We start from the raw sequence: 13799 nt of genomic DNA, 5'->3' as shown, positions 1-13799 counted from the left end.
GGTGCGGGAGGAGATGCGGCGAGGCGCTCCGAGGGCGGCGCGGCGAGGTGAGGCGTGCACCGGGCGCTTCCTCTCGGCGAGCCGGGGCCCCTAGGGGGCACTGCCCCCAGCCGCCGTGACGTCGGGGGGCGGGGGCTGCCGGCTCGGGCGGCCCCGGGTCAGGCCGGGCTTCCCGGCACTCCCCTCCACGCGGGAGATGCGGGCCGGGCTGCTGCTCGTGGGACGCGTCGCCGCCACGCGGGGCGGGGGAAACGCCGCAGAGCGACCCTTCCCTCAGGCCCTGACAGGGACGGCGGTTCCCGAGTGCCAATGGGACGGGCCCGCCTCAGGGATGCCGGCTTCCGGCCCCTTTGTGCCCGTGTGGCGCCTCGGGCTGTGTTGTCCTGATTTTCCACCCGTCAGGGAACCGGAAGGCACGGGGTACCGAGGGCCCTTGGGGTGCGGACAGAGCTGGGAGTTGACAGAGCGCTCTCCCCCTACACCTCTGTCCCCTCACCACTTTGTCGTGCTGCTCCTCTCTTGTGTGTTTCATTGGAAGCTGACTTGGCAAGTCCTCATCCTGTAGGGTTCAGGCAGAGCTGACATCCCCATCGCACTGTCAGGAAACTATTCCCATCCTTTGACAAAGTGAAATGAGCGAGGAAATCCAAAAGCCGAATTACCCCCCTTATCCACTGGCCCTTAAGCTCTGGTGCCAGTCACAGAACCCTGAGTGGCTTTATTTTTCCCTTCGAAGAGACATTCACTGGAAAGTCCTGAGCCCCAACGAATGGCCGCCGAGCGCCGGGGCCGAGGCCCCGCCCCTTGGAGCTCCCGAGTGGCGTTGGTGCCGCAGTAGTAACAGTTGCCACTGCTGGCAGGAACGCGGTAGTGCGGTTTAGGGATGTCTGATGCATCACCACTGGATGTGCCAAAGAGGCAGATCTGCAGAAACAGAAAACTAGGGTGGGCACTGTAGCACAGCTTGGAGCCTCCACAGCCCGCGTGGGAGTTGCAGTTCAAGCCCGGGCTACTCTGCCTCTCCCGTCCAGCTCCCTGCTCATACAACCTGTAAAGTTGCAAATGACCCAAGTGCATGGGTCCCTGGTGCCCACTGAGGCCGACCTGGAGGAAGTTCCTGGCTCCTGCTTTCAGCTGGCTCAGTTCATTTAGGGGAAGGAACCAGGGGAGAAGTCACCCTATACCTTCACCCTTGCCCTTCAAATAAATCCCTACAAAGAAAGAAAATTAGCGTGATATTGCCAAGGGTAGGGGTAACTCGGCTTTTGAATTTCCTCAAATTGTGGTTGTCAAAGGATGGGAATAGCTTCCTGACAGTACCATGGGGATGTCAGCTCTGCCTGACCCTTACAGGATCAGGACTCATCAAGTAGAGTAGTCAGCCTACAGGTGGGGGAAAATGGGAGGTGGTGCTTAGTGATACAGGGTCAGGATGAGGCTTGCGTTGACTGTGATAAGTTTCAAACTGAATAGTTGGAAAACCATTGAATTGTGCACTGTGCATTGGTGAGCAGTATATGTGAGTTCTGTTTCAATATTAACAGAAGCACAAAGTGGGGGGCTGGTGTTGTAGCATAGTGAGTCAAGCCATATGGACAGCAGTTTGTGTTCTTGGTGCTTCCTGTAATGGCCTGCGAAAATCAGTGGGAGAGGCCCGAGTGCTTAGACCCTACCGCCCATGTGGGAAAATTGGAAGAAGCTCCTGGCTTCTGCCTGTCCCAACCAACCCTGGCCATTGTGGCCATCTGGGGAATGGACCAGCAGGTGTAAGATATCTCTGTCTCTCCCTCTTTGTGACTCTTTTTATTTAAAAAGCAGATTTAGAGAGAGAGAGAGAGAGATGTTGTATTGGCTGGTTCACTCCCCAAATAGGTACGACAACCAGAACAGAGCTGATCTGAAGCCAGGATCCTGGCGCTTCCTCCTGGTCTCCCATATGAGTGCAGGGGCCCAAGGACCTGAGCCATCCTACACTGCCTTCCCAGATCATGAGCAATGAGTTGGATCAGAAGTGGAGCAGCCAGGGCATAAATCCCATATGGGATTCCAGCACCACAGATGGAGGATTAGCTTGCTATACCACTACATCAGTCCCTTTTTGTTACTCTCAAATAAACAAATCTTTAAAAAGAAAGCAAAAGAAAAAGCCAGTGAGGCCAGGTTGTAGGGAGTGGCTGGGCCTTCATCTTGTCAACCAGAAGGATCAGACTGCCAGAAAATTCTAATCTTTGAAATTAAAATAAAAAGTTCTGGTTTGTTATTTTTTGAACCTGTCATTGATACTGTCTCAACCCAGATGTTTCGAAGAATGGAACTTGCATTATTTTTAACATATTGTTTACCCAATACTATGTCAATTAATTCCATAATGTTGTATATTGATACTGAGGCCTTGTTGGGGCTTTTAACTGACCGGATCTTTACTCTGTTAGACCTATCTTCAGACCATAGAAGGTCTCCCCAAGAGGCCACTGAACTTATCTGGACAATAAGACGCTGAACTTTATGCTAGGCATGTGTTTGCAAGCAATGAATCTCAACTGAACTTGAACTATGGTTATGCAACAAGGTGGAGGAATCCACCATGGGGGGAGGGGTATGGGAGGGGTGGGGGGAATCCCCAGCGCCTATAAAACTGTACTACATAATACAATTTAAGCAACAATAAATAAAAAAAAAAGTAGAATATTCATACTATGCAGAATTTAGAATCTGTAGAGAAGCATAAATAAAATGATCTACCATAGTTACAGGATATAACTGATCATCTGAATCTCAGTTGTTTAAATTATTTCATGCAATTGCAACCATACTATAACACATACAAGGGAACTTCAAAAATTTCATAGGAAGAGGTATTGAACGATCAAGTTGTTTTCAAGCAAAATGATTTGAAAGCCAGACATAGAAGAGGTCTCCGAAAAGTTCATAGAAAATGAATATTATGAAAACAGTATGCATGGATGTCAAAAAAAGAGTGACAAAGCAAGTGTCCTGGTCCACTCCCCAGATAACAACCAGGGCTAGGCCAGACCAAAGCCAGCCGCCCCGTGCAGGTCTCCTCAGTGGGTAGTAGGGATGCAGGTGTTGGGCTCATCACCTCTGCCTTCCCACGTGCATTTGCAGGGAGCTGGCTTGGAAGTAGCGAAGGTGGGATTTGAACTAGCACTCTGATAGAGCATTGTTGGACCACAACACCTGCCCTGGATTTCAAAATCTTTTTACATTAAAGTAAACTTCCCTTTTAAATCCATTTTTGATAAGCTTCTTGAAGTGCCCTCTCATATCCAGGTCTCTTCCTGACCTACTGCACCTGCCTTAATGAAATTGAGAAAGTACAGTACCTAAAGTCATTTTTTTCAGTGACTCTATATTATAAAGACCTGTAGACCATCATTTATTTTACCTCTTCCTGTTGTTGACTATTTGTGTTGTTTCTGATTATTATTTTTTTTTAGAAAAAAAAATTACTTGTTTGTTTGAAAGGCACAAAACATACTCAGAATCTTCTGTCTTCTGGTTCACTCCCCAAATGGCCACAGTGTTGGAAGCTGGACTAGTTCAAAACCAAGAGCCCAGAGCTTCTTCCAGATCTCCTGTGTAGGTGTAGGCATGACTTCTGCTGCCTTCTCATGCACGTTTGCTGGAAGCTAGATTGGAACTGTAGTAGCCGGGACTCGAACTAGCGCCCACAATTGGATGCTGGTTCTGCAGGTGGGAGCCTTACCTAGGTCATGACAGCATTCCTTGTTTTTTGATATGCTCTGAACATCTTTTTTTTTACTTACCCCAAAAGCAGGTGTAGTATTACATGCTTTCAGTGTAACTCATTGGGAAAGGAGAACAGGATAGCTAGGGGTCCACGTGCATAGTGGGAACATGTATCTGCCATGCTTAGTAGTAGCAGTTCTCAAACTACAAGGAAGTGGAGAAATTAATAGAGCAATGTCTTCATATGAAAGATGCAATCCTCTTGACCATGCTGAATTACAAGGAAAAATAGGACCTTTTTACTGAACTCTGTGGCTCAGTGGTTTCCAAAGAGGATTTCCCAACATTGATTTAAATACCGTGTGGATGAAAGACTTGAATAGAAAAGGTCATCAAGTTAAACACAGACTCTAAACCAAGTTGATTAGAACTGACTCACAGGAAACTAACCAGATACTCAAAGTTCCTGATATGGAAAAGACCTGGACTATGTATAAGGGCATGTCAAAAAGTTCATGGAAAATGAATCTACAAAGTAAGGTTGGTGCAAAAAAAAAAACCAGAAATTCCTGTGCACAAAGGGTCTTTGTTTAGTGAGCAGAAGGATTTGGCCTAGGAGTTGACACACCACTTGGGATACACGCCTGGCTTCCCTGTCCTGCCCTGCTTTCAATCCAACTTCTTGCTGCTGCGCATCCGGGAGGCAGCAGGTGAGAGCCCAAGCATTTGGGTCTCTGCCACCCACATGGAAAGCCTGGAGGAGCTGCAGGCTCACAAGGCTGTTGTGCGCACATAGGAAGTGAATGAGCCATCAGAGGATCTGTGTCTCTCCCTCTCTCACTGCCACTCTGCCTGTCCAAAAAAAATAAACCTTTAAAAAATTGTTCCTTAAGAGAAACTATGTCCTTAAGGAAGATCCGTAGGTAAAAGCCACATGTTGAAGGAATTGCTGCAAGTGAAAAGATAAGGATGTGTGGGAATTTAAAGGGACCCAAGGTGTTCAGAGCTCACAGGGAGCAGTTGGGGAAAGAACAGTAGCAGTGGAGGAGGACACAGGACAGGTGTGTGAGCCAGAGAAGGGGATCAGAAAGGCAGCAGCTCTAGTAACAGGATGCGGAGCTTGCTGGTCTAAGGGGCCAGAACGATGCTGAGCCGGACTCACCAAACACCAGCAAGTTAGACATGGAGAGAGGACACTGGCTAGGAGGGAAGCCACCTGAGGCATGAGTGGTTTGCTGGGTTTAGGGTGCAACACTGTATAAGACATAGCTTTTGCAAAGTCGCCAGGGTGTGACCTGGGACCAGGTCTCTGTGTAGTTAAGCAGGTAAGCCTGACCCGGGAAAAAAAAAGTGTGGTAATGTACAAAGCCATGCTGGCCTACAAAATCCATCTCACCACTCTCCAGTGTATGGCTGTGCAAGGGAGGTGTGTGCGCGGAATAAATCTTTAATGGCAGCTGATGATTCTCTTACAGTAAATGCCCAAAAGTATAGTTTCTGGTCTAAGGACTATGAATTTTTAATCTTACTGATGCATATTACCAAGTCCATTTGTGAATATCATATTATGAGATATTCTCATTTGTTTGGGATCAACCTTGTCTCTCCATCTTTAATATTGTAGGTTAGGAGTTGTGGCCCAGCATGTGAAGTTACTGCATGGGATGCCCGTACCACAGTTCTGGTTCAAGTCCCTGCTACTCCCCCTTTGATGGACCTTCCTTTTTATACACTTGGAAGGCAGCTGATACTGGTCCGAGAACTTGAGGTCCTGCCATGCACACAGGGGAAGCGGATGGGATTCCTGGCTTCTGAGTTCGGCTTGGTCCATGCCCAGCTGTTGCAGATGTGGGGAGTGAGCCAGCAGATGGAATCTCTTTTTCTCCTTCTCTCTGCCCGTCTGTCACGTTGCCTTTTCAATAAACATATCTGAGAGATATTGGGAAATACTTTTGAAAAGAAAAAGGAAGTTACAATTCCGAGAAAATTATTTCAATCTCTTGCATTTTGTGTTTCTCTCATCTCACCTTAGCTCTGGCCCCAGATTTCAGTTCAAAGGCATTCATAGATCACATAAAGACACAGATACAGATAAAAGGTCTAAGGGCGGGTGTGTGTGTGTCCAGGGCAAGTCAGTGTCTGACTCCAAGTCTGTCCAGGGTTGCCAGCTTACCCCTTTAAGGGTCAGAGCTTCCTGCCCTAAGTCTCCTCAGCAATGGACAAATGCTGTGTGTGTGTGTGCGCGCGCAACTTTCATCAGGGCTGCTGGCATGGGAGGGGAGGGGAGGGTGGAGTAAGAGGGAGCAGTGTAGGTACAGTCTGTGCCGCTGGCCTGTCAGGATGCCCTTGGCCTCTAGCCACCACCCTCATGCCATTTGCCAGGGCGTGTGAACCTGAGGCAGGAGAATTTGTAAGTGTGCAAAACTGGGGGACATCTTAGATACCCCTCTTCCCGGTTTTTGATGGTGGTTTCTGGGGTGAGTGGAGGACTGAGTTTGTCCGTGGGCAGCGGGAGCAGGGCTGAAGGGATAGTTTCCTTGTGTTTGTGTTTAGATGTGTTATCTGGCTAAGGCAGGGAGGATGGAAGTGGGGGAGGCGGTGGCCAGGCAACCGACTAGGCAGCCTAGACCAGACAAGGGGCTTGGGATGAGTGGAGGAGAGCCAGGTGGAGACTGATTTCAGCTGCGGACACTCAGGTAAAGATGTCCTGTAGGAAAACTCCCTCTGGAACCCACATGGAACCGAGTATGAAGAACAGTTTATGCCTTCAATGAATGCCTACAGTTGAAGGAGAGTGGAGAGGACAGAGTTTGGTGTCACAACCTAAGGCTTGCAGAGGCCAGGCAGGTATGTGTACTAGTGAAGTAGATGTGGTACAATGTCCCCCTAGGCAGGTGGCAACACACTCAGCAGACACTTAGAGCACATGGTTGTCTGAACTTACAAGGCAGGCCTTTCCTCTGTCCCTAAAAACCTGCTTTCAAGTGCTTTGTGGGTGCTTTCACTTGAACTTCTTATCCCGTCTATCATGGAGAGCACAGGAACTGCCTTCTGGAGACGGTCGAGGTGAGCTGTCACCCCTGAGGGTGACCGTCACTCTAGATCCCCTTTTTCAGATTTCCCAGTGGTGCCTTGCTAGAATCCAGGCCCACGTGGGCCAGCTGACTTTTCTATGAGAGCAGCTGTGGAATGCACCTGTGCGTTTGAGCCCCTGGGCTGCTGTTTCTATGGAAGAATCTGCTCACACTCTGGTCTTAGTGGATGGCTGCATGAGAACAATGTGTTCAGGAGCTTGGATTTGCCCCATGCAGTAGAAGTTTTGAGCCCTGTCCAAGCCCTGTTCTTTAATGCTGAGTTGAACAGATGTGACTTTGGAACCAGTGAGGTGGAATTGCCTGCTTCTCTTCCTTTCCTATTGAAGGATGCCTGTGCAACAATGCCATGGTTGGAAAGCTGGGGCTTGGTTTTCTGTAAATACACAGAGGATACATTGCTCATGGGCATGTACCACAATAGAACACTGGGCAAGTTTAGCTTCTGTAAAAATGAAGACATTAGACCCCTTCCCTCCACTTCATCTGTGTTTCAGGCATTCCTCACTGTATCAAAAGCAGTTATTTTAAGGAATATGGCCTAAAGGGAACATTGAGGTAGACACAATGGTCCCACCCTCATGGCCCCTCTGGATACTTAGCTTAAAGTGTTGCTGGAAGAGTCCAGGTAAGTCTGCTCAGAGGTGTGGGTGTCTGAATTTCCCAGCCATGTGGGGAACCTGTGTCAAGCCAGACTTCCTGCTGGGGATCCTAGCTCTCCGTCCACTGCCGCAAGGCGGTGGTCAAATCCTGGGCTTGTGGGCAGCCAGAGTGACAAGGGAGCTGGGTTTTGCCCGCTGGTCACCTGGAAGCAAAGTCTGGGATCTTGGGGATCTGGAATTATTGTCTAGGTACATTCATGGATAAAGCCACTGTACGTGTAGGTAAGGAATGAATCCTGAGGGATATTCAATGACAGGGCCACTGTACTTGCAGCTAAGTGAAGGGACTTAGACCTTGTGGTTTGGAGGGGAGAGACTGAAGGATCTATATGGTTCAGAATCATGTACCAGCCCCCATGGGAGTCCAGAGTTGGGCTTATTAGGATAGAACATTGCTGACCACCACATACCAATCCATGCAAAAGCTAGGGTTTGGGGCCTGTGTAGCAGGACTAGATGCCAGTTCCTGACTGAATGTCGGAACAGGGGATGGGTCACATTAGGTGGGGCCATGACACTAACCAGCACACAAGAGAACCAGGTCTGAGGGTAGATTGTGTGGAGATATGTGGGCCAAACCCTGTGGCAATGCAAGTCCTGCTGGTTAGCTCAAGAGTTGGGGTGGTGATGGGCTGAGCTAGATGTGACCATGGAACCTGCTAACACTCACAGGTACAGGGACCGAGAAAAGCTGGGCAGGTCCAGGCTACAGCATCCTAAAACAGGGTATGGGGCGGGCCAGGCCGCAACATTCACCAGCTCATATGAGGCCAAGATGGAGGAGTGGATTTTGCCAGGCAGGTAGTCTTTCCTAATGATAGAACTAAAAATAATCAGATGACACTTATTTCTGAACATTCTGTGAATTTTTAAAAGCAATTTGGTTGTTGTTTTCCTCTCCTTTGTGTATATGACTTGAATGCACTTTTCATGCTTTGTGATCAAATTTTCACCTCTGCTTACTCATTAGAAGAGCACGGATTGGACACCTAAACATGTCCTGGGACTAGACAGCACTAGTTAGAATTTTTTTTTTTTTTTTGCTGCTTCAAGGAAGCAAATTAGACTGTAATTTCACATGCTAGATTTTAGAGTATTCTTCTGAAGTTTCAAAACGGAACTTTAGGGGGCTGACATGGTGGTGCTGCAGGTGAATTCTCACACGTTGGCTCTGGCATCCCACATAGGTACCAGTTTGTGTCCCAACTCCCTGCTTTGGCCTGGGAAAGCAGTGGAATCCTCCACTGCTTCGGATGGCCCAAAGTCCTTGGGATCATGCACCAGCATGTGAGACCAGGAGGAAGCTCTTGATTCCTGGCTTTAGATGAGCTCAACTCCAGCTGTTGCAGTCACTTGCGGAGTGAACCAACAGACAGAAGACCTTCCCTGGCTCTTGTCTATCCTTCTCTATCTATAAAAAATTTGCCTTTCAAATAAGCCAGTAAAAAAACAGAACTTTTGGGCTGGTGCAAAGGAGCTTCCAGGTATCTGTGGATCAAACACATTCTATTTTAGTACTTTTCCATTACACAATTTACATAGATTCTGCATGTATAACGCTTTTTAGTGCAGGGTAGCTCCATGCTCCAAAATACTAGTAAGATGAGAAAAAGGTGAGATGCTAACAAGGAGAGAAGGCTCAAGTCTTCATACACTTTTAATTTAAAAAATGCAAAATGCACAACAGAGAGCTCAGAATCTTATACATAGGATGAAATTTAACATGTGTAAACACATCAATTAGCAAAAAGGTAAAATTTCTCATTGTGATGCCTTTCTGAGTGATACAACCTGGTGTATTTACCACTATACAGTTAAAGTTATACACCAAAGAAGATGTTAAGGTTCTTGAAATGTTACTAAAATTTGCTCTTCAAAATGAGATTTTTTTGGGGGGGGACACCAAACACATAACAAGTTATTAAATATTCATATCCAGCAGTCATGTTTATAGCTCAATATTAAAAGTTTGACTTTTACAATTTTTTTCTTTTTCCATAGGTTTTAATTTCTGGATAGTATTGACATAGGATATGGTTTTTTTTTCTATTGTCATTTGTTTCTCCATATTGAACTATGATGACCTGAAGCAAACCCAGCCATTCCTAACTTCAGGGTGGCCAACAATAAGATGAGACAGGTCTGCAGGTTCCATGTGAATGTAGAAACTCTTCATCCTAGAACATTCTAAAGTTTTATACCTGATTTCCTTAGTGTGAGACAAATTCAACAACTTAAATGAAAGCACTTTAAAAATGCACAGAAAAGTAGAACTAAAGTATTTTGGTTCAAAATGCTGGAAAGCCATGTGTGAGGTGCTTTCACAATGTGTGACATCAGTGAACTTTGTGAAAACCCATCAGATTTTCCTTACAGCGGATTAGGACTTCATGCCTGTATCTGAAAATAGAGATTGCTTTGGAGAATATCCATAATTGCCAATTTATATTAGCATGTTTTTGTTCCCTGAACAATTTTTGTTTAGAAAATTCAGAACATGAAGTTACATGAAACAAGCCTTCACTTGTGCCAAATTAATTGTTTATAATAAAACAGCTAAAGGAGTGTCTTCTGTAACTACCAATTTTAAAAAGGTACTTTGGTAATGACCTGTATCTAGTCACCTCTAAGAAAACAAAAATCCTCCCCAATGGTACAACAGTCTTTCAGAAGCAATGAGAGGACACAGACAACACGCAGTCATTGGCCACTGTGCCATTACCTGGGCCTTTCTCCTGCATGACCCAGAAGGCAAGACAAATCGTAGACCTTTATGTCGTTTGGAAAAACCTTGGTGTTCTTGGAATAAACACATTAATTCAGACTATAACTTACTTTGCACTTTACAAACTTTATTAAATAATAGGCATAACTAATTTTCACTATATTATATACAGTATTTAAACTATGTTTTCCTAGACTCATTTCTTCCCTACTAGAGTAGGTAAAAAATGAACTTATTTTTTAAAAAAATTGACCCTTCAGGACAGGAACCTAAAAAGAAGTTGACATACCTTTAAATGCAGATAACTTTTTATCCCCCAATTATATACATCCCCCGCCCCACCTCCAAAAGAAATTGTTTGACGAGAGTACTTAATTGATAACTTGCAGAAAAAAATGTGAACATGATTATATATATGCACACATCTTGTAACATCTGCATTCTGGCCAACAGAAGTGCTCTGTATTGCCACAGATTCGTCCTAGACGTGAAAGAATTGCACAGATGTTTTATACAGCGCGACACTCACCTTTGTGCCATGGGGCATCTCCCCCCAGGTGACCTCAAAGTCACGTAACACCACGCTGAGGAAGGATGATTTCTGAGAGTCACATGCCACAGTCAAGTGGACTACATAGAATTTGGATCCCAAAAAGCAAAAGTGGGAAACTCCCAGGAGACAAGTCAAGCAACTGTTCTAAATTGGCAAACTCACACATTCTTTAGCAAGTCTTAGACTGTACTTCTTTATGATGCTTGCCTTTCTTGATAATGCTTAAGTCTGAGAAGTCATTATCGTGTTTAAATGGAAGCAATGAGGGAAGGAATGTTTCCAAAACCATGCTATTCAACATGGACTTTGTTTTATAAACTATGGGAAGAACGAATAGTTAGCAGAAACAAGCAACCCATACTATTTCCCATTATTTAAAAAGAAAGATAATGTCAGGAACACATGGCCACATTTTATGGTTTACAGTTAGAGAGGCATGGGACTTAAGCAGAAGAATCATGGTATGACATAATAAGACCTCACTGATTCTGTATTATTGTTCATGTTTAAATGAAAACTCCTTTCCCTTTACATGTTATTTTAAACAAATGGAAATTGATTGGCTTTAAATTAGAATAGAGGAAAAATAAAATAAAATGCAAAATGAGTGTCAGGGAGAGCCTCAGAATTTACACCTGCTTAAGGTGAGATCTATCTCGGAGTCTTCAGTCACCTGGAACGTTCTGGAAGCAGCAATACCTCTATCTTCTTTGTTCTCTTTAGCCTCTTTGATGTCAATTTGAACCTGCAGGTTCTTACTTTTGTTCCTTGGTTTCCTTCCCTAAATAGAGGCTCCTTTATAACATCACCAGGAAAGGCTGTTTTAAAACCATGAGTGCAACACAGAAGATGTTATTAGGTGAACCTTGTCACTGAAGACCAGGTCTTCCATGCGTCAAGCAAATGGAAAAGGTACCCTGCTGTGTATGGTTTAGCAACCGGACTGGGAAGAAGCTCGGAGGCTCGCCCTCATAAAGGTGTGTCAGAGAAGCTGCTAGAAAGGAGGCCTTCCAGTGCGTTTCCTTATTTCAGTTGATGGTGTAGCTTTGGATCACAGACAGGTTCGAGGTGGGCTTTTTCCTCCATAAACTATCAAATGAAGGGATAATAGAGTTGTTCCTAGGACACACCCCCTCCTTTTTTATAAGTAGTTGAGTCAATTTGCATTTTGCTGAATCTGGTTAAGTCAATTATTGATGTTACCCCAGAAATCACACAGTCAACAAGACAAGCAGCTCATTTTCTAGGCCTTGTCCAGGATCAGACAAAAGGGATTTTACACCAGACTGATCCTACTATGTCTTAACTTTCAACAGGCAGGCACTTTGTGCGTCAAAATGAAATGATATAAAGAATATCAATGTCAAAACTTCTGGGTGGGCACCATAGACTATACTGTAGTTAAAGATCTCTGGCTTAAGTTAGACTATGGTTTAGCCACAAAGGTTACACAAATGTCAGATAGAACCATCATTGTTTAAATCCCTTTAACTTTAACTTTCCTTTTAAATCTGTGGAAACAGTCTCCTGGCTGCCTTTGATCCTAGGATAAAACTATGGAGGACCTCAGGATCACGTGATAAGAGTATTGCACTTCTTAAAAGTTTGGGCATTGTCAGGAAATGGAAAACAACATCATGGTCATCATGTTAAAAAAGCCTAAAAACCTTCAAGTAAGACTGACTTACGTGAAACATGGAGACAGTTAACATCAGAGAACAATGTGCTAGAAGCTGACATTGGCTACAGTACAATCCTGGCTGCACTGTCAGCCCAGTTCCAAAAGTTGTGCTGTAAAAGGAAGTAGTTTTTACATCTGTGATTATTACAAAATTGTCTTAACCTTGTAAGTATAAAACACCTCATCGCTCTCCAGGGCTTATGAGCATAAGAAGCCATTTCAGGCAGCAGTCACTAAGAACTTAGGCAAAGCTGCTGGAACTAAGACACTGAAACTTTTCCCTTAAAGACTGCACGATATTTTGTTGATTGGGGGAAGGTCCTCTCCACAGATAGTCATTCAGTTTGTCAGAATCGTTATATGATGTCAGACAGGGTGAACCCCCGAGTTTGTTGTTCATTGGCTTTTTTGGAGTGCATGGACTACTTAAAGAGTAAGATGTGTTGTTGCTGACAACCGTATCAGGAAGGTTCGTATCCGTCATCTTTGAGTCAGATTTCTTGTTACGATTGTGAAATAGCTCCAATTCTGACTCATCCTCTTCTGACTTGATTTCCACATAGTCATCTTCATCGCCTTCAGTGTCTTTGAAATTGGAAAAGTAGTTCTGTGTTGCTCTTTGGGCATTGAGGGGTACATTTCTATTGACTACCAGAACTTTCTGTGAGTCCTGGAGTGTAAGATCAGAGTGTTTTTCAGTGCCCTGCTGGCATGAGTCCATGACACCTGGCAGCAGATCCTGGTGGCTTTCACTCCTTGAACTCTTGTGTAAGGACAGCAGCTGTTTCCTTCCCGTCTCACTAGGGTAGTTGATGGAGTCCACTGACTTGTTGATTAAAATTGAGGACGATGACTGCGACCTGTTATAAAGCTGAGGTTTAGCACTGATTCCCTTCCTGCCCAGTGAGTTGTAAAGGTGGCTCTGGCATGAGTTTTCCTTGTTGGGCTGGTTCACTATAACGCTGCTTCTCTGTTTGATGCCCAGGGGAGTGTCAGAGGTCTGTAGGGAAGGCACAGAGCAGGCTGCAGACAACTGTCTGGCAGGACTTTTGGTACTGTTTTCCAAAGTGGGATAGTTGGGTCTCAAGTCTTGCTCTGGCCGGGGACAGAAATCCGCTAATAATCCATTGCTGTAAGTTGAATTCCAAAGCCAGTCCTCACCACCATGCTGGCTCGGGGCAGGTGACGCAGCCCTGAAGATGGAGGATTCTTGGGGGTTGACCCAGCCATCCTTCTGAACTTTCAGAGGAGTCTCTCTGAATACAATCTGGTCATACAGTTGAGAATACTCAGCAATCCTGGCACCTAGAAGGCAAATATTGAAATCAGAAGTACATATGGGATTATTCTTGCACGTGAAGACTTAAACTAAGAA

At 45.2% G+C, this 13799-nt stretch overlaps 1 protein-coding gene across 3 annotated transcripts in view; it reads right to left on the bottom strand.

Moving 5' to 3' along the window:
• Positions 1-10300: 10300 nt before the first annotated feature.
• PLEKHG1 (pleckstrin homology and RhoGEF domain containing G1) overlaps positions 10301-13799 on the bottom strand; it is an 84120-nt gene continuing 80621 nt past the window's right edge. For all 3 annotated transcript variants that reach the window (XM_040965485.1, XM_040965482.1, XM_040965483.1), the window contains one exon: positions 10301-13729. In XM_040965485.1, coding sequence (XP_040821419.1) covers positions 12666-13729 — 1064 coding nt within the window. In that variant the 3' untranslated portion in view covers positions 10301-12665. The remainder of the gene's footprint in view (positions 13730-13799) is intronic.

Source organism: Ochotona curzoniae, unplaced genomic scaffold, assembly GCF_017591425.1.
Source record: "Ochotona curzoniae isolate NIBS_2020 unplaced genomic scaffold, NIBS_Ocur_1.0 scaffold_3890, whole genome shotgun sequence".
Classification (NCBI taxonomy): domain Eukaryota; kingdom Metazoa; phylum Chordata; class Mammalia; order Lagomorpha; family Ochotonidae; genus Ochotona; species Ochotona curzoniae.
This window is presented reverse-complemented; position numbering and strand designations above follow the sequence as displayed.